Source organism: Somniosus microcephalus, chromosome 6, assembly GCF_052327205.1.
Source record: "Somniosus microcephalus isolate GS21.2 chromosome 6, FLI_Smic_1.0, whole genome shotgun sequence".
Taxonomy (NCBI): domain Eukaryota; kingdom Metazoa; phylum Chordata; class Chondrichthyes; order Squaliformes; family Somniosidae; genus Somniosus; species Somniosus microcephalus.
Window position 1 is genome coordinate 19,273,215 of NC_140992.1, and position 22,341 is coordinate 19,295,555.

Consider the following 22,341-nt stretch of genomic DNA (forward strand, 5'->3'; position numbering starts at 1 on the left):
AATCTTGCATACATCTTTTAACACCAACAGTACTCTGAGGGTGCAGTCAGCATTTTGGGCAGTGGAGATGGTGACATGAATCAACTGAGCGGCCTGCGGGTGGCGCTGTCCAGGGAGAGTATAAATACTCGGGCACGGGCCCAGCTTGCGCAGGACATTCTTAACAGGAACTAGTGAAGGACACAACTAGACCTCCAGGTTGTAAAACAGTTGATTAAAGCTTTGTTTAACGCTTAGACCAAGTGCCTAGTAGTTTTCTTACGTCAGATGGTACGTTTCTCTCTTTGGGGACTGTGATCTCAGCACTAGGCAAGAAGAAAAAAATCAAACGCATAGTTGTCACACGTTTGTTTTAGAAAGGAACTCCACAACCAAAATCCCAGGTGGATCTGAGGCTTTAAATGTAAAACTCTTATCATCTTCCACTATCCTTGGACATGCTGAGGACTTCTACAACTTCATCTATGAACCTCGGGCTGCCATCAAACATCAGATTAGCCACTGCCATTGAGGAGATAGTCTGAAGGGTAATGTGGACATTAAAAAAACATTGACTGACGCCTGAATTTGCAGTGGCTGACTTGTTGGCCATTTGTTATGAAATAAGTGCCAACTAGGAAAGCAAAGAAAACATATGCCAGCTGTGCTGGTTGGTGGGTCAAATGGAGATTGGTCTATGGCGATATATGGCTTCATCTCTTCTTAGGCAGTCCCTCGGAACCGAGGATGACTTGCTTCCACATTAAAAATGAGTTCTCAGGTGACTGATTAGTCCAATGCGGGACCTACAGTCTCTGTCACAGGTGGGGCAGACAGTGGTTGAAGGGGCGGGTGGGTGGGGTGCTTGGGTTGACGTGCGCTCCTTGCGCTGCCTGCGCTTGGCTTCCGCTTGGTCCCGGCGAAGAGACTCAAGGTGTTCGACGCCTTCCCGGATGCTTCTCCTCCACTTTGTGCAGTCTTGGGCCAGGGATTCCCAGGTGTCGGTGGGGATGCTACACTTTTTCAAGGAGGCTTTGGAGGGTGTCCTTGAAGCGTTTCCTCTGCCCACCTGGGGCACTCTTGCCGTGCTGGAGCTCCGAGTACAGTGCTTGTTTTGGGAGTCTCGTATCGGGCATGCAGACAATGTGACCCGTCCATCGGAGCGGATTGAGCGTGGCCAAAGCTTCGATGCTGGGGAGGTTGGCCTGAGCAAGAACACTGACGTCGGTGCGCCTATCCTGCCAATGGATTTGCAGGATCTTGCGGAGGCAGCGTTGGTGGTACCTCTCCAGTGCTTTGAGGTACCTGCTGTACATGGTCCATGTCTCTGAGGCATACAGCAGGGCGGGTATCACTGCTGCTCTGTAGACCATGAGCTTAGTGCCGGGTTTGAGGTCCTGGTCTTCAAACACTCTCTTCCTCAGGTGACCGAAGGCTGCACTGGCACACTGAAGGCGGTGTTGGACTTCGTCGTCGACGTCTGCCCTTGTTGGCAGTAGGCTCCCAGGGTATGGAAAGTGGTCCACGTTGTCCAAGGCCTTGTCGTGGATTTTGATAATCGGGGGGCAGTATTGTGGGGTGGGGGCAGGTTGGTAGAGGACCTTTATGGCTCCATAATGGTGACAAGATAAATGTCAATCCCCACATCCTCCAGATGTCGTTTTATTCTCTTGCTCCGCTTTGAACAGATCTAAAGGATACCTGGCATTGCTTTACACAAGGTTCCAAGCTAAAAAGCAACAGCTAATGTCCACGCTGAATCCCCTTCATTAGTTAATGGTGGACTTTGAGTGTTCTCAACCTAAAAGTCTTCAGTTGAGAAAATAAAAGGGGATTACAGTGCAAACTAAATGCAAAGATCCGCTGTGTAAGCCTCTCTTTCTGTCAATATCAAACAGTTAAAATGAAGAACCGTGGGAGAAAAGCCTGCAAAACCAACAAACTCTTCCCCTTAAATGGTTTTAGGGGATCTCGACTCCACATCCACTGCCAATCTCCACCCTACCCTGAGCATCGCATCCTCTTAAAAATTAAAAAAAATCGACTGGCGCTGAAATGGTTTGACAGAATTTAAACTGAAAACGAGGGGAGACTGGCTTTGGTCATCAGAAGACGACGACAGTTTGATACACTATCTTAAATTTAGAAAGGACATCATATGCTTAAGTTCAACAATTAAAATTACAAGTGGGAAAAGCAAACTGTGTCAATGACTGAGAAAAGATTTCTCATGAGAATCGAGCAAAAACAATCAAAAACATGAAAAGAACAAACGTTGGACAATCACTTGGCATTGCCCATTATTTTTGGACCAGGAGGAAAAGGTTGGTTTGCATAGCACAGCTATCAAATGGTTCATAACGGAGAAATTTATTATTTTATGATCAACATTTTTCTGCTTACAAGTGATGCATTTGTGGGTTTATGTTTACAGATTCCACAGAGCAAATTCAAATTTACATTAATAGTGTAATTTGAAAGAGGAGCATGCAACAGATGGCCTCACAGCACTGCATGACTGCAATGCCGTTCCTGACAGAAAGCGCTAACCAGAAGGAGGGAGAACAAAAATCAAATACCAAAAAATGTAAAGCTTTCACACACTTAGCCTCAGTTTTCTCACCTGGAACAGTGGGGGAAGGGGAAGAGGAGAAACAGAAGCAATCCATGCCGAGTGCAGAAATCCAACAGGGGACAGTTGAAGATATGCTCACTTCCTCTCTCCTGCACTTGAGGCTGTGTCTAACCTCCTTTAAACTTGTAGCTAAAAGCGATGATCGCATTGACCAAGATCTATTTAAAACGAGGAAGCGGGCTTGGCTTAAGCTCTAGAAGACACACACTTCACTGGAACATGAGAAGAGGTCTTGTAACCGAAGCACAGGAATAGGAGGCGGCCATTCAGCCCCTTGAGCCTGTTCCAGCATTCAATTAGTTCACGGCCGATCTGTATCTCAACACCATCGACCCGCCTTGGTTCCGTAACCTTTAATACCCTTGCCCAACAAGAAAAGAATCAGTTAGACAATGCTTTCAAAAACATTAATGAGCATGGGAAGTATACACTCGATTAGTAGGAGCATGAACAGATAAAGCAGCCCCATGTTGCCTGTACCAACAAATTCTGACCACACTCAGAGAAAAAGGGGAATTCCTCAACCGCGACAGGCTGAAACTAGAAGGAAACTGGAGGACTTCCTTCTGCAACTTGCACAGTTGAACAACTAACTAACTTGTCAAGAATGATGATGCATGGAACGAGTTTATATGGAGGCAGTTCAGAGACGATTCACTAGGTTCATTCCAGAGATGAGGGGGTTGTCTTATGAGGAAAGGTTGAGCAGGCTGGGCCTATGCTCACTGGAGTTTAGAAGAATGAGAGGTGATCTTATCGAAACATAAGATACTGTGGGGGCTCGACAAGGTAGATGCAGAGAGGGTGTTTCCCCTCATGGGGAAATCTAGAACTCGGGGGCACAGTTTTAGAATAAAGGGTCGCCCTTTTAGAACGGAGATGAGGAGGAATTTCTTTTCTCAGGTCGTAAATCTGTGGAATTCTCTGCCCCAGAGAGCTGTGGAGGCTGGGTCATTAAATACATTTAAGGTGGAAAGAGACAGGTTTTTGCAAGATAAGGGAGTGATGGGTTATGGGGAGTGGGCGGGGAAGTGGCTTTGAGCCCAAGATCAGCCATGATCTTATTGAATGGTGGAGCAGGCTTGAGGGGCCAAGTGGCCTAATCCTGCTCCTAATTCTTTTGTTCTTATATAAGCAGAGACAGAAACATTTACGTGACCCAGGAGGGATTATGCCCTGTTCTCCGGGATTAGAATGGGCAGGAACGTAACACCATCTAGTGGGAATAGCATGAAAACAACAGCTAAACGGGAAACATTTTACGCTTAGATCAAGAAATCATAGAATGGTTACAGCACAGGAGGAGGCCATTCGACCAGTCGAGCCTGTGTCGGATATCGATACAACGGGGCAAAATGTGAAATCCTATCACTCGTTCACTCATTGCATTTATCTGGAGCAGACAGACTCTCATTTGGGAGGCTAAACATCCTTGCAGTCTATAGAATATTGGTCATGCAAGCTACTACGAACTCAGATTGGTGACAGGTTTATTTTCATTGTGGTCTGTCCTCAAGTTACAGTTACAGTTCTGGAAAGTGTTATCACCGTAGGGAGGATTTTCCTCAACTCACTGAACTGTGACAACCAAACTGATCACATTCAATGGGTAAATGGGGCGAAGCTGAGACCTTTAGACCTTGCTGCGTTAGCCCATCTCAACCATGGTAGTGATACAAGTGCTACAATTGGCTTCAGGCATTTTTTTTTATTTTTTATTTTTTTTAAAAATTTTTTTTTTAAGGAAGCGGAGGGGCGGGAGCAGTGGGAAGAGAAGTGTTACAGCTTCTGGTAGTCGTTCAGTGATCTCTGCTCTGGTGAAAAGTGTGTATGGTCAGGATAGGATCACTGTGTAGATTGTGCAAACTTCACATTAAGACGGGCTTGGGCTCAGTCAGATGTGATGAATTGCCCCCTTTCCCCTCCAACAGAACAGCCTGCCTACTGTCATTTGTCTAAACTCGCACATGGAGAATGGATGGTATATTGGGAGACTACCAGCAATGTGGAACTATACTCTAGCATGAGTGAGCACCTTTTGGAGGGGACAGGAGTATCTTAGAAAAGCAATTAAAAAAATAAAACTGATGTTAACATTTCTATACTTTTCTGTGAAAACCTTGATTAATGCAGGAAAAAATACAAAGACTTTTTTTTTTACAAAATGACCTGTTAAATGAATGAGGACACACTCAATGAGGCAGTTTGCAGATGAATTTGCCCCACTTTATTTCCTCTTTCCATTATCAAATCCTCCAATGAATTAACTCAAGCGTTCCTGTGTACACATCTGGTGCACTGTGCAGAGGATGCCCAGTTTGGAAAGAATCTCACCGAAATACATCATCTCTTCCCCCGGCTCTTCACCGGGAACGGTATACAATAAAGAAGCAAGAATGGAGAGAAACAGAACTTGCATTTCCGTAGTGTTCGTCACATCCGGAAAACATCCCCCGAGTGCTTTACAGTTAGGAGGTGAGAAAGAGTGGGCGCCGAGAAGCAATAAAAATGGGAAGATTAAGATAGAAGGGGGGAGCAAACCTTAAAAGATTGTGGCCTAAAAATTTGGTTGCTTTGCGCCTCCCGGTAGCGCCCCGCTCGCTCCCTGGCCGCGATCTTCGTTAGCGCCCCGACTTACCGCCGGACGCCATGTCCGACAGGGTCAGGGGGGCCTACCTGCGGCGCAAATTAAAGGGGAGGTGCCGGGCGGCCATTTTTGTTGCTGGCCGCCTGCCAGCACCTGCCCCCTCTGCCATTCCCAGCTTCCTCTGAACCACCCCCACCCCCCCTGCCCCTGTATCTCAAGCTCAATGACCAAATATGCTACGGTGTTGAAGTTCAGAGTCTAGCACTTCGTAATGAGAAAATGAAATACAACATACATACACACAGATCTGCTTAGGTAAGCAAGTATCACAATTGACATCTACAGCGCTTTACCATTTTTAATTAATCCAGCTTACATACCGCTAAAACCTATTAGCACATTATTTCTGCATGCTTGCCAGATCCAGCAACCTGCATCTTCAGAACACAACCACAAGATGATTTTTGCAATCACTCATCCTGCTGAGTCCCCACCACAAACAAACAAGGCAGCAAAAACAGAGTTTACATCTGTTATCATTCTCTCCCTGCTCTTTTTAACATAAAATAAAACAGATCTGCCATGGCATTGCTCATGGTAAATTAGAAGATGCGCTGCTTTTATAATAGGACTATTACGCGGTGTAATGCACAATTATTCTGCTGCTAAGTGGATCTGTGTTTAACAAGATTAGAAGAATATGTTGATCGGGTGAGATGAAGTAGGGTGGGAGGAGGCTCGTGTGGAGCATAAACACCGGCACAGACCTGTTGGGTTGAATGGCCTGTTTCTGTGCTGTACATTCTATGTCACTCTATGCAAACCTTAAAAGCCACAAAGTTTAATTGCTGCAAATAGGCACAATTAGATACTAATGGCTGTTGCAAGTTTGACGACACTGGAACCTGCCTGTTCATCATCTTGAAAGAGGCAATTATCAAGGCACGTCGTCAGAATGCTACTTTACCTTGGCTCTCTATCTGTTCAGTTGTTAACTGTTGCTATTTTATGAATATGATATTACATAGAAACATAGAAGATAGGAGCAGGAGTAGGCCATTCGGCCCCGCGAGCCTGCTCCGGGGTTACGGGGATCGGGTGGGATATGTGTCGGTGCAGGCTCGATGGGCCGAAATGGCCTCTATCTGCACTGTGGGGTTTCTGTGATCTGTGATGATTAATGAGATCATGGCTGATCATCCAAATTCAGTACCCGGTCCCTGCTCTCTCCCCATATCCCTTGATCCCTTTAGCCTTAAGAAATATATCCAACTCCTTCTTGAATATATTTAATGAATTGGCCTCTACTGCCTTCTGTGGTAGAGAATTCCACAGGTTCACCACTCTCTGGGGGAAGAAATTCCTCCTCATCTCAGTCCTAAATGGCTTACCCCTTATCCTTAGTCTGTGACCCCTGGTTCTGGACTCCCCGACCATCGGGAACATCCTTCCTGCATCTAGTCTGTCCAGTCCTGTCAGAATTTTATAAGTTTCAATGAGATCCCCTCTCATTCTTCTAAACTCCAGCGAGTATAATCCCATTCGACCCAATCTCTCCACATACGTCATTCCTGCCATATTTGAGCACCTGTGGCATTTTCAATGCCCGAGATACAAGACTCTTGTTACTATTAGTCAATATCCTGTGATGTCGCTCATGGGTAGTCTGGGGAACGGTTATGCACGCACGCACGTTCACCGTTGGTCACGGAGAGTCAGAGGATACGCTGCTTTATTAAAATATACGGACATACTATACCAATTTGTTTCTTTAAAATTAACCGCTGGGAGCCAGGGTTTTATTTATTTATTTATTTATTTTTAACAAGTCTGAAGCAACAAAGCAGTTTTTTTTTTTTTAAATCACAGAGCCTGGAAAAGCAGGAAGCAGAACCGATTTGAAAGTTTATTTTTGTAAACAGCCTATAGTTTCATTTTCAGCAGCTACATTTGCAGAGACAGAAAGTGCAAAAGACTGAAGATACTGCGCCTCAAATTGAGCTCGGGTCCGCAGCCAAAGAACAGGGAGAAAGGCCACAATTTAATTCCCCCGCCAAGCACAGCTGGACGAAGACCAGGACTGCATTTTCCATTTTCTTTTGCAGCTGAAGCCAGGAAGAGCAGGGAGTGGAGGAACCAAGGGCTAGCAACACACAGGGGCTGTGAAACCTGGCAGTACCCAGAGGGACATTGGGGAGTACTCGGGTCTGCCAGTTTTGAAAAATGGAGGAAATCTCAAAAGTTTGCCTAAATGCAGTAACTGCTGGCTGCGTACTTATTGTAACCAACACCGCTGTAACTAATTCTAAATTTTGCAGTCAGATCAACATAGGTGATGTAATTAGCTTCTCAAGGCAAAGGCAAAACACAGGTGATATAATTTGTGCATCCTCCCCATTTGTTCTTTCCTCCTCTCCTCCATTCCCCGTCTCTGCACTTGCTTAAAAACCGTTACATCGCTAACATCTTCCAGTTCTGACGAACGGTCATCGACCTGAAACGTTAACTCTGTTTCTCTCTCCACAGAGGCTGCCTGACCTGCTGAGTATTTCCTGTTTTTATTTCCGATTTCCAGCATCCACAGTATTTTGCTTTTGACTTTTGATGTAATTTGTCGCTCTGCCTAACTGAAAAGTTTCCAAAACTCAAACTTATTTTTCTAATTCATTCTTTGGACGCGAGTGTCGTTGGCAAGTCCGGCCTTTATTGCCCATCCCTAATTGCCTTCGAGAAGGTGGTGGTGAGCCGCCTTCTTGAACCGCTGCAGTCCGTGTGGTGAAGGTACTCCCACGGCGCTGTTAGGGAGGGAGTTCTACAATTTTGAGCCAGCAACAATGAAGGATCGGCGATCTATGTCCAAATCAGGATGGTGTGTGACTTGGAAGGAAACTTGGAGGTGGTGGTGTTCCCATTCACCTGCTGCCCTTGTCCTTCTAGGTGGTGCAGGTCACAGGTCACAGGTTTGGAAGGTGCTGCCAAAGAAGCCTTGGTGAGTTGCTGCAGTGCATTTTGTAGGTGGCTGCATAGATGGTTAAGCTACTGGATGCAATGCCGATCAAGCGGACTGCTTTGTCCACACCCCTCACCTCTTCATCTTTTCTCTAATCCTCTCCTCTTCTCATTCTGTTCCCTTGCTTTCTGCCTCTTTCCGATGAGACGTTAAACCGAGGTCTGCTCTCTCAGGTGAACTTAAAGATCCCACGGCACTATTTTGAAGAGGAGCAGGGGAGTTATCCCCGGTGTCCTGGCCAATATTTATCCCTCAACCAACATCACTAAAAAACAGATTATCTGGTCATTATCACATTGCTGTTTGTGGGAGCTTGCTGTGCGCAAACTGACTGCCGCGTTTCCACTTCAAAAAAGTACTTCATTGGCTGTAAAGCGCTTTGAGATGTCCGGTGGTCGTGAAAGGCGCTATAGAAATGCAAGTCTTTCTTTCTGCCTCTGTGACTCACACTTGTCTTTGCCTCCCTTAATCATGCCCCTCTTTCTCCCTTCCCTCTCTCCTTTTCCCCCTCCTTCTTATCCCTCATCTCACTCACCATTTTTCTCTTCCTCTCCTCTCCCTCCCTCCCTCTTCCCAGCCCGCCTCCTCTTAACTTTCCGCTTTTGTGGTCCTTTGTCACAATACCCCATGGCTCACTGGCTGCTCTGATGGTGGGAGCTCAGCCGCTTACTTTCTCAAGTGGTCGTAGTGCTTATTATGGGCCAAATCTTGATGGAGTGGGGCATCTCTCACAACGTTAGTTTTAAGTCTTTTTCCTTTACCAACACCAACAGAAAATGCTGGAAACGTTCAGCAGGTCAGGCAGCATCGTGGAGAGAGAGAAACAGAGTCAACGTTTCCGGTCGATGACCCTTCGTCGCTATTGTTTTTCCTTTACCCCTCAGCTCAAACAACGTAACTCGCTGGAAGTGCGAGCTGATGATGTGAGGGCAATGGGGATCTCCGTGAACGACGGGAACAACAGTGTATCTCCTTTACCAATGTGATTTAAGGATTGAGAATGAAACAGAGGAATGTTGGAGAAGAATGGCGAATTAGAGTCAAATCAGTTATAGAAAAAGAAATGAGAGGGAAAGAAAGATTGGATTGAGAGAAGGAAAAAAAAGACAGAAAGGAAAAGTAAGATTTTTTTTTTTTAAATTACGTTTTACATTTTTCAAATCTTGAAGAATTTCGTACATGCAGGAATGAGATGGAACAGTTTAAATTGTTCCCTTTCGGAGCCAGAGAGGTTGGCTGGCACTGCATTAACAATTACCACGTCGTTAAAACTGTACTTACAAACTTAATTATCAGACTTAACGTCCTGCGGTGAGTTAAATGGACAATTAACTTGCACATCCAGCAAGCTCTTAAAAATAACGGGGAGGCTAAGGGCGAGCTGCCGTTTGTGCAAGGCAGATGGCAGAGCGGCGTAAATCAGCCAGCAAGTTATGGCGATTCGCAACTCACGCCGTATCTCTTCTTCCCCTGAACTTGCTGGACGATTTGCGCGTTAATAACTCGCCGTTGCTTTTTCCCAGCAGGACTCAGCCCAATACACCTGCTTGAGCGATTGTTTATTTTGGAGCGCTCACAGTGTTTATAAAGTAAACAGACGTGTTCCTCGGCAGCAAGGCCGGGCCAAGCCGAGCGAGCCCAGGAACGGTGAAGGACAGGGGAAGCACGTGGTGATGTAAGAAAACTACTAGGCACTTGGTCTAAGCGTTAAACAAAGCTTTAATCAACTGTTTTACAACCTGGAGGTCTAGTTGTGTCCTTCACTAGTTCCTGTTAAGAATGTCCTGCGCAAGCTGGGCCCGTGCCCGAGTATTTATACTCTCCCTGGATAGCGCCACCCGTAGGCTGCTCAGTATTATTTCATAAGTCTTTCTTTCATGAATGACTGATTCATGTCACGTGGTGTAAGCAAATTTTTTTTTGAAGTTCAAAGTCGATAAACCGGCAAGGATCGGCAGCAGGACCGGGAGCGGCCGGAGTCGGCAGCAGGTAGCGCTGGGGAGGATGGGGGGCCAGGGAGGTCCCACTGCAGCAGGAGCAGACGGGAAGCAGCTGCTTTTAAGTGATGTTGCTCCACATGCTCCTGCCTCACACCGCTGGCTGCAGCCGCCTTTTGTTCCACTGGTTCCTCCATTTCCATTCAGGCTTGGAGAGGAGGGCGGTGTGTTCTCCATACTGCAATTGGGAAATTTAGGATTAAATCCATCAACAGCAGCACCACCCCTCACCCCCACCTTGAAGCCTCACGGAATTCAAAGAGATAGAACTTAAGAAATAGGAGCAGGAGTAGGCCATTCGGCCCCTTGAGCCTGAATAAGATCATGGCTGAACTTCTACATCCACTTTCCCGCCCTATCCCCATATCCCTCGATTCCCTTAGTGTCCCAAAATCTATCGCTCTCTGACTCATTGACTGGTCATCCTCAGCCCTCTGGGGTAGAGAATTTTTAAATTTCACAACTCAGTGAAGAAATTTCTACTCATCTCAGTCTTAAATGGTCAACCCCTAATCCCGAGACTATGCTCCCTAGCTCCAGACTCTCCAGCCAGGGGAAAACAGCCACTTGGCACCTAACCGGAGGAACAAGGCAGCAGCAGCCAGCAACACGGGAGGAACACAAATTCATATTTTTAATTTGTGACAGAATGCCCGCTCCTGTTTTAACACCGTGCTTCTGTCGATGGCAGTCCTATAGGTGTAAAAGTCAGGCTGCCCTGCGGTCATTGACTAAACGCAGCTCAACCGCAGGAGATGGAGGGTAACATGACACTGCCAGAGAACATAAATGACCCCCGCACCACTGACTGCTTATTCTTCTGATTGTTTTCACGTTGCTAGACTGCGCACGCCTTCAGCATCAGGAGTTGTTTCTTTCACTGTGCAAATGGATACGTGTTTGTACATGATCACGAGGCTGTAATTCACAAAGGAAAATGCTGCACAGGGCAAGGCAAGAAAATGAAAGAACTTGCATTTATATAGCGCCTTTCAGGACCTCGGCATCCCAAAGCACTTTACAGCCAATGAAGTACTTTTTGAAGTGCAGTCACTGTTGTGGTGTAGGAAATGTGGCAGCAAATTTGCACACAGCAAGCTCCCACATTCAACAATGAGATAATGACCAGATAATATGTTTTAGTGATGTTGGTTGTGGGATAAATATTGGCCCCAGGACAGCGGGGATAACTCCCCTGCTCTTTGGAATGGTGCTATGGGATCTTTTACTTCCACCCAAGAGGGCAGACGGAGCCTCGGTTTGACGTCCGATCTGAAAGACGGCATCTCCGACAGTGCAGCACTCCCTCAGTACTGGCACTGGAGTGGTCAGCCTGGATTTTGACAAATTTGCTAGAATTCTTTGAGGATGTAACAAACAGGGTGGATAAAGGGGAACCAGTAGATGTAGTGTATTTGGATTGCCAGGAGGCATTCGATAAGATGCCACATAAAAAGGTTATTGCACAAGATAAGAGCGCACGGGGTTCGGGGTAATATATTGGCATGGATAGGGTAGTGGCTAACTAACAGAAAACAGAGAGTCGGGATAAATGGGTCATTTTCCGGTTGGCAACCAGTAACTAGTGGGGTGCCACAGGGATCAGTGTTGAGGCCTCAACTATTTACAATCTATATTAATGACGTGGATGAAGGGACCAAGTGTTCTGTAGCCAAATGTTATGATGATACAAAGATAGGTGGGTTAGCAAGTTGTGAGGAGGACACAGAGTCTGCAAAGGGATATAGAGAGGTTAAGTGAGTGGGCAAAAATTTGGCAGATGAGTATAATGTGGGAAAATGTGAGGTTATCCACTTTGGAAGGAAGATTGAAAAGGCAAATTATTTAAATGAAGTGAGACTACAAAATGCTGTGGTACAAAGGGATCTGGGGGTCCTAGTACATGAAACACAAAAAGTTAGCATGCAGGTACAGCAAATAATTAGGAAGGCAAATGGAATGTTGCCCTTTATTGCAAGGGGTATGGAGTATAAAAGTAGGGAAGTTTTGATGCAACTTTACAGGGCGCTGGTGAGACCGCACCTGGAGTACTGTGTACAGTTTTGGTCTCCATATTTAAGGAAGGATATACTTGCAGTGGAGGCAGTGCAGAGAAGGTTCACTAGGTTGATTCCTGGGATGAAGGGGTTGACGTATGATAAAAGATTGAGCAGGTTGGGCCTATACTCATTGGAGTTTAGGAGAATGAGAGGTGATCTTATTGAAACCTATACGATTCTGAGGGGGATTGGCAGTGTGGATGCTGAGAGGATGTTTCCCCTCATGAGGGAATCTAGAACTAGGGGGCATAGTTTCAGAATAAGGGGTCGCCCATTTAAGACGGAGATGAGGAGGAATTTCTTCTCTGAGGGTCGTGAATCTTTGGAATTCTCTACCCCAGAGAGCTGTGGAGGCGGAGTCACTGAATATATTCAAGGCGGAGATTGACAGACATTTGAACTACAAGGGAGTCAAGTGGTATGGGGAAGAGAGCGGGAAAGTGGTGTTGAGGCCAAGATTGGATCAGCCATGATCTTATTGAATGGCGGAGCAGGCTCGAGGGGCCGATTGTCCGGCTCCTGCTCCTATTTCTTATGTTATGATCTTATTTTGTGCTCAAGTCTCTGGAGTGGGACTTGAACCCTCTACCTTTATGACTCCGAGGCGAGAGTGCTACCATTGAGCCATGGCTGACACCACGAAGGCTCGAGCAACACATCCGGCTAAGTTAAAATACAACCTCTTAGAAAAGCCCCTACCTCAAAGGAATGGCAACTTTTCCAGTCCTGGAAGCCAATAAGGACAGGTCCCAGTCGGAAAGTTTCCCTGTCAACAGACTACAACCAATTTCTATTACTTCCTACGCCATTTTTCACTGTTTGTCCCACTGTCACCATTGGCTGAAGGGCGCGCTCAAGTTTAGGAATCTAAAGTAATGGGTCTGCACAGCCAAATGGAAAGACATTTTAATTATTTAGAGATGTAGGCGTCTCTAAGCAGCTAAGAACAAGTTACCTAAATGGGTAGAGGTTAGAAATTATTTACACTGAAAATGGCCTCCGCCCACACCCACTAATTTTTTGCTTTAAACAGTAACCAAGGCAGTGAAGAAGAGATATTAAAGAGTCATAACGTTTTACCCGCACTAGAGGCTTTGTAGCTGGAAAGTGTGAATGTAAAAGCTGACAGATGAATATAGATCAAACTGTATTGAGATGTTTAAAAGGACCAACCGGAAAAATAATTTTTTTAAAAAGTAATCAAAAGCCGAGGGGGAAACCCTGATTTGGACCAGGTGTGTCAAGGCTTGCAGGTGGGATGGAGTGAACAACCTGGAGAAAAAACTGCTTATTAAGCTACAAAACTAGCTGTGACTTGATAAAAATGAATTTGGATTCAAAAGAATAAGTACCATATTTAGGACTGTTTTGGCTATACGTCCTCCCTACACTGCAATTTAGAATATTGATAAACTTCAATGTAAAAACAAGAATATTTGGGCTTAGAGCCATACAACAACTTGCATTTATATAGCGCCTTTAATGTAGTGCAACGACCCAAGGTGCTTCACAGGAGCATAAATCCAAAAAAAAATTGACACCGAGCCACATAAGGAGATATTAGGGCAGGTGACCAAAAGCTTGGTCAAACCGGTAGGTTTTAAGGAGCGTCTTAAAGAAGGAGAGAGAGGTAGAGAGGCGGAGAAGTTTAGGCAGATAATTCCAGCACTGTGGGACCAGGCAGCTGAAGGCACGGCCACCAATGGTGCGGTGATGGAAATTGTGGATGGGCAAGAGTCCAGAATTGGAGGAGCGCAGAGAACTTGGAGGGTAGGACTGGCGGTGTTTTTTAAATTCAATCACAGGATGTGGGCGTCGCTGGCAAGGCCAGCATTTATTGCCCATCCTTAATTGCCCTCGAGAAGGTGGTGGTAAGCCGCCGCCTTGAACCGCTGCAGTCCGTGGGGTGAAGGTACTCCCACAGTGCTGTTAGGTAGGGAGTTCCAGGATTTTGACCCAGCAACGATGAAGGAATGGTGATATATTTCTAAGTCAGGATGGTGTGTGACTTGGAGTGGAACTTGCAGGTGATGGTGTTCCCATGCGCTTGCTGCCCTTGTCCTTCTAGGTGGTAGAGGTCACGGGTTTGAGAGGTGCTGTCGAAGAAGCCTGGTCAAGGTTACAGAGATAAGGAGGGGCGAGGTCATGGAGGGATTTGAAAACAAGGATGAGAATTTTAAATTCGAGGCATTGCCGGACCAGGTCAATGTAGGTCAGCCAGCACAGGGGTGAACAGGACTTGGTGCGAGTTAGGCTACAGGGCAGCCGAGTTTTGGATGAGCTGAAACTTACGGAGGGTTGATGGTGGGAGGCCGGCCAGGAAATCAATGTTACCTCTAGACTCGACTATTCCAAAGACCAGAAGGTTCTGGGTTCAATCCCAGGTCTGTTGTTTGGAGTTAAATTGTTCTTAACCAGGGCATCAGTTGATGTATAAATTGGTTGGCGGTGGTGAGGTTAAAAAAAAAACTGTGTGCTCCTAATAGCAGTGTTTGGATGTCGACGGAGAACATTATTGGACTTGGTTACAATGCCCTCAAATAACCTGCGCGCCAACATTCATTCTCGAAGCTCACGCAGAAAGAAATGGCCACATCAGTGAGATACTGGAGGGCTGCTGGCACCAACCGAACTATTGGGTTGTGCTTTAGAAGGGGAGCGAAGGAGAGGAGAGAAGAGCGGGAGGTTGCACCACCTGGGAGAAGAGGCACATGACTTCTTTAAAAGGCATGGTCAATGACATGAATCAGTCAGTCATTCAGGAAAGAAAGACTTATGAAATAATACTGACTGGCCTACGGGTGGCGCTGTCCAGGGAGAGTATAAATACTCGGGCACGGGCCCAGCTTGCGCAGGACATTCTTTAACAGGAACTAGTGAAGGGCACAACTAGACCTCCATGTTGTAAAACAGTTGATTAAAGCTTTGTTTAATGCTTAGAGCAAGTGCCTAGTAGTTTCCTTACGTGAGTCACCATTTTTGTAAAAGGGGAACAGACTAGTGCTATACTTATTGTAATGATATTACAGATAAAATCAGGCATCAATCATATCATCACGACGCATGCTTGTGAAACAATGTGGGGGGGTAAAGTTACCCACAAAAAAGGTACTTCAGGAGGGACAACTGTCTTTTTAAAAAGGCTTTTAAATGATCAAAAGGTGTCAATTCTAAATCTGCACGAGACACTTTGCATGCAGAGAATAACATCACACACATGCAGATTCACAGCGGTCTAGCTCCGTGAAGGTCTGGTTTCATCTACGTCAATCAACTCATTTTCAAAAGACCACACATCCCACAGCAAACCATACTCTGAAATAAAGGAAAACATGAGCAAACTGATTAGACTGCCGCATGACACTGCTGTCGACAGTACACTACTCAAACGGCCAGCTTCTGCTCCTCGTGTGGCCACGGCTCCCGTCTAAACTGAGCTCATTCAGAAACAAAATAATCCATTTTTTGAATCAGGTATGAAGTTTTCTTTTTTTGGGGGGGCACTTTAAAGTCCTCAAACTATCTCGGGCTGTGATCGTTAATTGATCAGGAGGTAAAGTGTGAAAACCAAACATCTTAAACATTGGTTTTCTTTTTTAAAAAGTATATTTTTGTAGAAAAACTGCTGGATTAAATTTCAAATTTTGCCTCACAACTTCACTCTTGCTGGTGAGGTCTGCTGGCAACTCAAAAAATGGTGATATACCAGGCTTTTTATCTTTTAAAATTTTGACCCAAGGCTTTGTAAACTACAAGCATTGTTGGGACTGAACTGAAAAGCATTAAAAATATACTCCGTTGCTACACTAAGTGCATGCTGGGATAGATTTAGCCATCCGGCAGATGGCCTGTGAAATAACGGTCCCGTCAATCCTGCACAGATCCAGGTAAATCCGTCAGCAGAGTGGAAGAAAGCGCGCTTGGCCAGAGCCACTGGGTTGAAGTGACCGAGTAAGTCGAGTTGTGTGTTATTACGTTGGATTCCAGGCTTTTCAGTGTTTTTAGAATCACATTTTGCAATCGCATGTGTTTTTCCTGTGAAAAATGTGAATATTGTGGAACTGCCCATATTATACAAAGAGGCCTTACAATGAGGGCCAGTGATTGAACAAAAGAAAGACGGACTTGCATTTATATACGATAGCAAAATACTGCGGATGCTGGAAATCTGAAATAACAACAGAAAATGCTGGAAAAACTCAGCAGGCCAGGCAACATCCGTGGCGAGAGAAACAGTCAACCTTTCAGGTCTAAACCCTTCTACAGAACTCCGTTCTCTCTCCACGGATGTTGCCTGGCCTGCTGAGTTTTTCCAGCATTTTCTGTTGTTATTTTGCATTTATATAGCGCCTTTCACGACCACCGGACGTCTCAAAGCACTTTACAGCCAATGAAGTACTTTTGGTGTGGAGTCATGGTCGTAAAACCCAAAGACGAATTGGGTTTTCATTACATGGGTTTACAGGATTTTTATTATTTTTTTTTAAATCAGTCTTTTTAGGATCCTGCAAAAATCAATCTTGTTTTTAACATAGCTTTGCCTCCGTCCCCCCACCTGAAGTAAAAGAGCAGCTATATATGCTGCACAAACCTTAACGGAGTCACTCTCTCCATAATCATTAAGACCGTCAACAAGCAACAATGTTTGCTCCATCTGAGCAACTGGTTGCTTTCGTGCTCTTTACTGTTGCAGCCACCACAACATTTATCTGAAGCCGAATCTATTTCACTTCCTCCTCCTTCAGTCTCAGGCGGCTTGTGACATCAACATCTCTTTCTGTTTCACCAATTTCCTTTTTGCAGAAGCGAATGTTTAAAGGGCTGTCTGAGTAATTCTGGTTTTGTAGAGAAAAAAAAAATCAACTGGAAACTGTTTGGAGAATCACTAGGCTACCCTAAATACTAAAATAAAAAGCTACCATCAAAAAGCCCTACCGTCAAGAACCAAGCACTGTAATCAGTGTAAAGAGGTGGGGATTACAGGGACTGCTTCATAGCCTGAAGCAGAACTTGAAAAAGTAACGGCTATGCTTGTAGCCAAGAGCTTCTTGGTAACAGGGAATTGAGGCTCTGTTAATAGTGCCCAACAACACAGATTACACTTTAGAAAGACTTTTACTATAACTCATGTTTCTGGTAAACTAAAACAAGACCACTGCTGATGAAGACTGAGTAATAAGGGAAATTCAGGGAGGCAGTGCAGGGCAACTGGGAATGTACAATGTGGTTGGCATGTAAGCGTTACGTTAATGACCGAAACAAAAGGCGAAAAAAGTGTTCAACTTCTAAAAAGGTCATTGATAGCATTCCACCGAAGCGCAGGTGACACATCTTCTGACTCATTAAGCATCTCCTACAAGCTGCTTCCTTCTAAAGGGAAACAAGATATTGGGTCGATAACATACTTCCTTTCTCAAATCTAGACGAGCAACAGAGGGCTTTGGAGAGTTAGAGAGCAGCGTTACCCCGAACACATTGCTGTGCAGCGTTGGCAGTCCATTCTGAAAAAGGACGACTATATTAGCAGCTACAATACCCTCACTTAGATACGGGCAGCAACTCCAGGCCAGCAAGAATCTACCTCATCACCAAGCAAGTTGTTTGATCACCTGGCTGAAAATTTCAACACACTAGGCAAGTTGCCTTATTAAAGCATCAACACAGCTAAGTAAGTTTTCTCTTATGGATTCTTTGCTGTCCTCTGAATTTATTTTACTAGGTTCCCTCTCACCCTCGGCTATGTAAACCTATTAAAATCTCTCCTCTATAGATTCTCCCCACGCTCCCCTCCCCCAAAGTCAGAAATGCCTAAATAACTGAATGTCTTTGATTTTTTGATGGAATCTTGGCTTTTATTGCAAGGGGGATGGAGTATAAAAATAGGGCAGTCTTGCTGCAGTTATACAGGGTATTGGTGAGGCCACACCTGGAATACTGCGTGCAGTTTTGGTTTCCATATTTAAGAAAAGATATACTTGCTCTCGAGGCGGTTCAGAGAAGGTTCACTCGGCTGACTCCGGAGATGAGGAGGTTGACGTATGAGGAAAGGTTGAGTAGGTTGGGCCTCTACTCATTGGAATTCAGAAGAATGAGAGGCAATCTTATCGAAACATATAAGATTGTGAGGGAGATTGATCGGGTGGATGCGGTGAGGATGTTTCCACTGATGGGTGAGACTAGAACTAGGGGGCATAATCTTAGAATAAGGGGCTGCCCTTTCAAAACTGAGATGAGGAGAAACTTCTTTACTCAGACGGGAGTGAATCTATGGAATTTGCTACCCCAGAGAGCTGTGGAAGCTGCGACATTAAATAGATTTAAAACGGAGTTAGACAGTTTCCTAGCAGATAAGGGAATTAAGGGTTACGGGGAGAGGGCAGGGAAGTGGACGCGAGTCTAGGTTCGGATCAGCCATGATCCTATTGAATGGCGGAGCAGGCCCGAGGGGCCGTATGGCCTACTCCTGCTCCTACTTCTTATGTTCTTATGTAAGAAATCACAACACCAAGTTATAGTCCAACAGCTTTATTTGAAATCACAAGCTTTCGGAGCGCTGCTCCTTCTTCAGGTGAAGTGGAGAAATGCATAAAGACACAGCTTATATAGTCAGAGAATCATGTCAGATGTTTACAGGTAACCTTTCCAACTGCCATTTATCGCACCTCGGCAGAGAGATAATCACAGCAGTCAAAGGTGTGAATGGTGTCCAAACAGGTCAGTCAGGGAAACATTACATCAAAGAACAATGAGGTGGGGTCACAAAAAAATGTTTTTTGTCTGTTTTTTTGTTTTTCATACAGACCCCAGCATCTGCAATATTTGACCCCTTGTGACCCCACCTCATTGTTCTTTGATGTAATGTTTCCCTGACTGACCTGTTTGGACACCATTCACACCTTTGACTGCTGTGATTATCTCTCTGCCGAGGTGCGATAAATGGCAGTTGGAAAGGTTACCTGTAAACATCTGACATGATTCTCTGACTATATAAGCTGTGTCTTTATGCATTTCTCCACTTCACCTGAAGAAGGAGCAGCGCTCCGAAAGCTTGTGATTTCAAATAAAGCTGTTGGACTATAACCTGGTGTTGTGTGATTTCTTACATTTGTCCACCCCAGTCCAACTCCGGCATCTCCACACCATATGTTCTTATGATTTGATTTAAAACCATTGCGGAAGTTAATTTTCAATCTTATTCTTGCTTCTCATTTCAGATCTCAATAAATTAATCGTCACATTTTTGTTTGAAGCTGCACACAATGAGCTCTGAATCTTCAAACAGCTCCAGTACTCAGTGTATCATCAGCAACAATATGGAAGCTTTCACTTATTTCTATTATTTAATCTTCCTGATTGGCATCATTGGGAGTTTCGTAGCACTTTGGGCTTTTATTAGCCAAAGGAAGGCCAGAAAGTGCCTCAACATCTATCTAATTAACCTACTGACTGCCGACTTTCTGCTGAGTTTGGCTCTGCCTTTCAAAATAGCTGTTGACTTGGGTATTGCTCCCTGGAGTTTGAAGATCTTCCACTGCCAGGTCACGGCCTGCCTTATGTATATTAATATGTACTCGTCGATTATATTTCTGGGCTTCGTGAGCATAGATCGATACATTCAGCTATCAGGAAACTCAAGGTTCCAACGGATACAGGAACCAGGTTTTGCTAAAATGATATCCGTCGTAGTATGGGGAATGGTCCTGCTGTTGATGGTGCCAAACATGGCCATCCCCACCAAAAGCATAGACATGAAGCCTCTTCTGAAGTGCGCGGAGATCAAGACGACGCTGGGGCTGCACTGGCATGTCCTTACCAATTTTATCTGCATTGCCATATTCATGAATGTTTCAGTGGCGATCCTGACCTCCAACTTCCTCGTGGTGAAAAAACTCTACAAAAACAAGGACCAAGAAATGCAGAAAGACGTACAGCAAACTCTGAGGCACGTTTCCATACTGACCGGCATCTACATCATTTGCTTTGTCCCATATCACATTGTGCGGACTCCATACACTCTCAGTCAATACAAGCCAGTGAGAGACTGCACTGTACAGCGAGCCCTGTTTTTGGCAAAGGAGTCCACGTTCCTTTTAACTGTTCTCAATCTTTGCTTTGATCCCATTTTGTATTTCTACCTCTGCAAATCTTTCCGATCAAAAATTACAGAAACGTTTGGATCAACTAAAGAGACCAGGCGCAAGAAGAAAAGTGAGGACGAAGAGGGGGCAAACGAGACCAACTTAACGGTCTGCAATTAAAATGGACGTTCTCTTGTATATTCCGCTCGTGTGGTTTGAAAACTGTATAATGCAGAAATCTTAAAACCTTATCCCAGAAATTTAAAAAGTGTTCTTTAAGCTTTTGCGGCGATGCCCCAGTTTTCTTGACAAATAGACTGAGGGGAAAAAAAAATATCACTTTTACAACATTCTTACTCTGGGCTTTTATAACTTGGACCAAAGCACAATTTGTCCGAGCCGACAAGACGAGGTAAAGTAATGTCAGGAAACCAGTTTGAGCAAAAAGAAAAGAATACTTGAATGCTGAAACTGCACTTATGACAAAAGATAGGTTGTATAATGTTTGTCAGCTTTGAAAGAGGTTAACTCATGCAATGAGTACATAACTGGATTTCCATCTTATTGATGTATTCAGTGCGGTATGGAATTATATTTTTTATATCTATATATTATTTAATTAAACTTGTGTTTGATTAAGATATGATTGGATAAATGATTCTAACCATGGTCAGGGCATCCATTTGAGGAGCAACTGCTTTCTATCTGCTCGTTAGCTTTGATTTTTTAAAATTAGTTTTTATGGGATGTGGGCGTCGCTGACAAGGCCAGTATTTATTGCCCATCCCTAATTGCCCTCGAGAAGGTGGTGGTGAGCCGCCTTCTTGAACCGCTGCAGTCTGTGTGGTGAAGGTGCTCCCAGAGTGCTGTTAGTTCCAGGATTTTGACCCAGCGACGATGAAGGATCAGCCGATATACTTCCAAGTCAGGATGGTGTGTGGCTTAGAGGGGTACTTGGAGGTGGTGGTGTTCCCATGCGCCTGCTGCCCTTGTCCTTCTAGGTGGAAGAGGTCGCGGGTTTGGGAGGTGCTGCCGACAATGCATTGATGCAATATTTTGCTTGAATGCAAAGATTGTGCCAAGGGTGGTGGTGGGGGGGGGGGGGGCGGGGGGGGGGGGGGGGGGGGAAGAGGCGGTGCAGGTATTAAGTGAAAGAAGTCAAATGAGTCACCTCGAACAAAAAAAGTGTCTGGTTTTGCACAGTGGTAGCACACTCACTTTAGAAGCAAAAGTTGATGGGTTTCAGCGACTTGCGCGCATCATCTAAACTGGCACGCAAGTGCAGTACCGAGGAAGTGCTACAGTGTCACCCTTGCCGTTCTTCGGGCGAGGTGTTAAAACAAAAAGGACCCGTGCACCAGCTACAAGTGAATGCAAAAGATTCCGCTATTCATATAAAAAAAAGAGCGAGCAGGGAATGTTAAGTCTGTGTGTTCTAGTTGTAATTACTAACACAGACTACAAGATTAAAGTTCAACAGGTCTTTACTGGTTGGAGGTTAGGACTATACTAAAATACAATATTACTACACAGTGTTTATATACCGGTGGTCACCACCGGTATTACGTATACAGCAGCCAGAGAAAGTAGTACCTCTCTTAAGGTGGAACAGGCTTAAGTTCTCTTAAGGTGGAACAGGTTACATACACCACAATCCTCCCTTTTTAGCTTAACAGTCATATCCCCATTTAACATAACATAATAACATATATACATATATAACTTCAGGTATAAACAGTTCAAAGGTTCAGTCTCTCAGGAGGCCTTCTGATTCGGTTTGGATAACGCCTTTCAGTGGTCTCTGATTCCTGTTGCTGGGGTGACTCTTCCAGTTGGTCTCCCATGCATTGGGTGTTATCATCATCAGGTACATTCCCTGCCGAGGTAGATGCTTCAGGTTCATTAACGTCTTCCACAGTTGTCTCTGTCGCAACCATGGGTTCGACCCTTGCTCTCGATTCTACCAGTTGATCCGCATGACCCCTTATCACATTG

The 22,341-nt window shown here is 44.9% G+C and overlaps 2 protein-coding genes across 10 annotated transcripts in view; one reads left to right on the plus strand and one right to left on the minus strand.

Annotated features, from left to right (window-relative positions):
• The window catches only part of LOC147115504 (mediator of RNA polymerase II transcription subunit 12-like protein), a 637,745-nt gene that overhangs the window by 419,900 nt on the left and 195,504 nt on the right, over positions 1-22,341 (minus strand). The window lies entirely within an intron of this gene.
• Positions 8,621-20,983, plus strand: gpr171 (G protein-coupled receptor 171). Of its 2 annotated transcripts, none has more exons than XM_085989809.1 (3): positions 8,621-9,330; positions 17,692-17,936; positions 19,483-20,983. In XM_085989809.1, the coding sequence occupies exon 3, from the start codon at positions 19,528-19,530 to the stop codon at positions 20,524-20,526; it is 999 nt and encodes a 332-aa protein (XP_085845935.1). In that variant the 5' UTR covers positions 8,621-9,330; positions 17,692-17,936; positions 19,483-19,527; the 3' UTR covers positions 20,527-20,983. The 2 variants fall into 2 exon arrangements, with proteins under 2 accessions (XP_085845935.1, XP_085845936.1); XM_085989810.1 differs by lacking the exon at positions 8,621-9,330 and adding an exon at positions 15,170-15,742.